General features: G+C 24.4%; 1 protein-coding gene across 3 annotated transcripts in view; it reads left to right on the top strand.

Annotated features, from left to right (window-relative positions):
• Positions 1-494: 494 nt before the first annotated feature.
• Positions 495-2,951, top strand: part of LOC126895173 (MATH and LRR domain-containing protein PFE0570w-like) — a 12,164-nt gene continuing 9,707 nt past the window's right edge. The window contains exons 1-2 of one of the 3 annotated variants that reach the window (XM_050666742.1): positions 495-585; positions 1,035-1,080. In XM_050666742.1, coding sequence (XP_050522699.1) covers positions 1,048-1,080 — 33 coding nt within the window. In that variant the 5' untranslated portion in view covers positions 495-585; positions 1,035-1,047. Of the gene's footprint in view, positions 586-653; positions 904-1,034; positions 1,081-2,951 lie in introns of those variants that run through there. The other 2 variants (XM_050666743.1, XM_050666745.1) reach the window with 2 other exon arrangements.

Below are 2,951 nucleotides of genomic sequence, written 5' to 3'. Positions count from 1 at the left end.
AATTTTCGAGGGTTATATCTTCATCTAGATACGATTTGTGATCTTTTGACGTATCGTTGAGAAAAATCAATCCAGTGAGAGCTAAGAAAAAGTAGTGACAGACATAAATATATAATAAAAATAAACATATCATGGTAAAATTATTTATTACCTTCTCAGATTTGCATTGAAGCTAAAAAAAACCTTTGTTTATAAATAAGTTTAAAATGTTGTATTATTAAATATTAACTGTTAACTATTGCCATATTAATGTTATTCTATAAAAATAATATCTTGACATGTTCTATTTTCATCCTAAAAATATTCAAGATAGTTATTTGTTTAGTTCAGCTACTGTATTGTTATATAGTATATATATTTTTGTCATAGCGAAACATTCTATTTATATTTGACTGCTTTAAATGATTACTTGTAATAAAAGTATTAACTATCGATTTTATGGCAAACAAGTATTAAGCTATTTATATAAACAATGTTATTCTATGTACACATTGTATTCTTTATACATTTGTATATTTATACATAAATTTACAAAGAGTAGTCATTGTAATAACTTAATAATTACACAAAAAACATTATTTTTTGGTAAGTTATATGAATAAGTTTTTATTTTTCAATATTTCAATTTCTATTAAACAATTAACACAACAACAACAAAATGGGTGTAATTTATTAAATACTTTCAACTCTTAAACGATAAATGAACAAATATTTTAAAGTATACTTGAATAGTAGGTGGCTTGAATAATATCTTGTAGGCTGGTTTTTTTTTTTTATTTTAAGACGGTTAAGGAAAAAATTTTCGCACTATTATTCATTTTTAAGTCATTCTTAATAATTAAAAATAATAAAAGTTGTTATAATTTAAATGCGTGTATTTCAAAAAGTTTAACATCAATAAAAGTAAAAATTTATTTAAAACAATTTATTTGATTTTCGCCTTTAATTGTTTGTTTAAATAATGTTTAATAAGTTCACTCTTTCTATGATAATGTCGTGCTCAAGTCAGTAGTTTATAATTATTTTACTTTTAGGTTATATAGAAAAATGATTTTATTATTTCAAGTAATTATTCTTATAGTAAGTATATAAAACTATTTCAATTAATTTATTTTATCTATATCATTAAACAATTACCGTTTGTATTTATCAGAACATTAATTTTTTTACAGTAATAGTCAAAAGTTTAGGTTTTTTATTTTTATTTCATTTATATAATCTATACAATATTAGTATAATAAGCATAAAAGATAATAATGATTATTTGACATATTTATTTTGCGAAGAGAAAATGTCCCATCATAATACTTTTTTTGAAATGATATAATTTGTAGTGAAATTTTTTTATTTTTATTGTTGGATAAGAAGATCTCTTCACCATTTTTGGGAGGATTTCCAGGCATTGTAGGTAAAGTGAGATCTTTTACTAAAGAATTAGGATGGTTAAGAAGGGAATGGTGCTATCAAGTAAAATGTTCCTTAACAACTAACAATACTGTCTTTCATTGCAAGTCTGAATGTATGGAATAGTTTGTAACGTATTTGTGGTTAGTCGAAGTTTTAATTTACAGTGTAGAAAACGTTTGATTATAAAGAGGCGTGCGTTTAATTTGATTTTAGTAAAGTTTATATGATGTGACCAATTAATTTTTTTGTCAAGATGGTATATTAAAGTATTTCGCAGTATTTGAAGTTGAAATTTGAATATTATTCAAGTAAACTTGTGGACCGAGCCTTTTTTTTAGTGTAAAAGTAGTAAGATTTATTTTCGTTTATTATAATCCTCCAGTCATGATAACAGGATCGTAAGTTGGAATTGCAAATTATCTGAGAATTTTCATTAACGGAAATGATAAGTTTGTCATTGGCATACTCTACTACAATTGTTTAAGGATGAGTTGATTGGTTACCTGTAAATATGTTAAATAGAAGGGTAGCAGATATAGCACTTTGGGGTACTCCTGCCTTTATATCAGATTCCATTAAAAAAGTTGATTATTGGCGTATTGAAAAATGATATTTTGTGACATACAATTTAAAAAAAAAACCTAGCCCAAGGTGGTGCGGCACAGTGGAGAGATGGCATAGTTGAGTCAAGTATAATGATATATGTCAGTGATTAAAATCACTATCATAAAAAACGCTTCGATGCGAATCTGTAGATAGTGTTAATTTTAAGACATTGGTAGATTATTTCAATAGCAACAATAACTCTTATTCCCTTAATTTTATCTCGATTAATTATTTTATTTATAATTATAATATATGAATAAATAATAATTATAGTAAATAAATTTAGTATGAAATTGATATTCAATAATTTAATATTGTAATTTTTACGGAGATTATTATAAAAATAATAAAGTAGTTGTATATTTCTTTCCTTTTAACGCGTATAAACATTTTAAGGGCTTGATACAATACTTTTCAATAAAAAAATTTTGTTACTTATAACAAAATTATAAGTTTTATACACTGAACTACAAGAAACTTTCATCAAAAACAAAAATATACTTCAAATATTCTCAACCAACTTTTCGCAATGTTTTCAAATGTGCAATTATATTTTTTCTATCACTTCTAAGTTTTAATATTATTACTTATTATTAAAAAATAAATGAAGACAAATCCAAGTGTTAAATTTTTTTTTTCAAATTAAAGTATATTAAACGGTAGCACAGTGGGGTCGCGGCATAGTGGAGACATTGCATAGTAGGGTCCAGTATAGATTTAATCTGACAGTGATTGAAATCACTATCATAAGAAACGCTTCGATACAAATCTGTAGATAGTGTTTAATTTTAAAAAATTGATGGATAATTGCAAAAGCAACATCAACTTCTATTAAAATAAAATACAAAACCCATAATTATCATACAAAAATAGTATATTTTTCAATATGGTAGCCATTTGCGTATAGAAGATAGATCGTCGGGACAAATTTTTTTTTT

This window comes from Daktulosphaira vitifoliae, unplaced genomic scaffold (assembly GCF_025091365.1).
Source record: "Daktulosphaira vitifoliae isolate Bord-2020 unplaced genomic scaffold, ASM2509136v1 Scaffold_1, whole genome shotgun sequence".
Taxonomy (NCBI): domain Eukaryota; kingdom Metazoa; phylum Arthropoda; class Insecta; order Hemiptera; family Phylloxeridae; genus Daktulosphaira; species Daktulosphaira vitifoliae.
The sequence above is the reverse complement of the archived record's forward strand: the minus strand, read 5'-3'. Positions and strand labels throughout refer to the sequence as shown.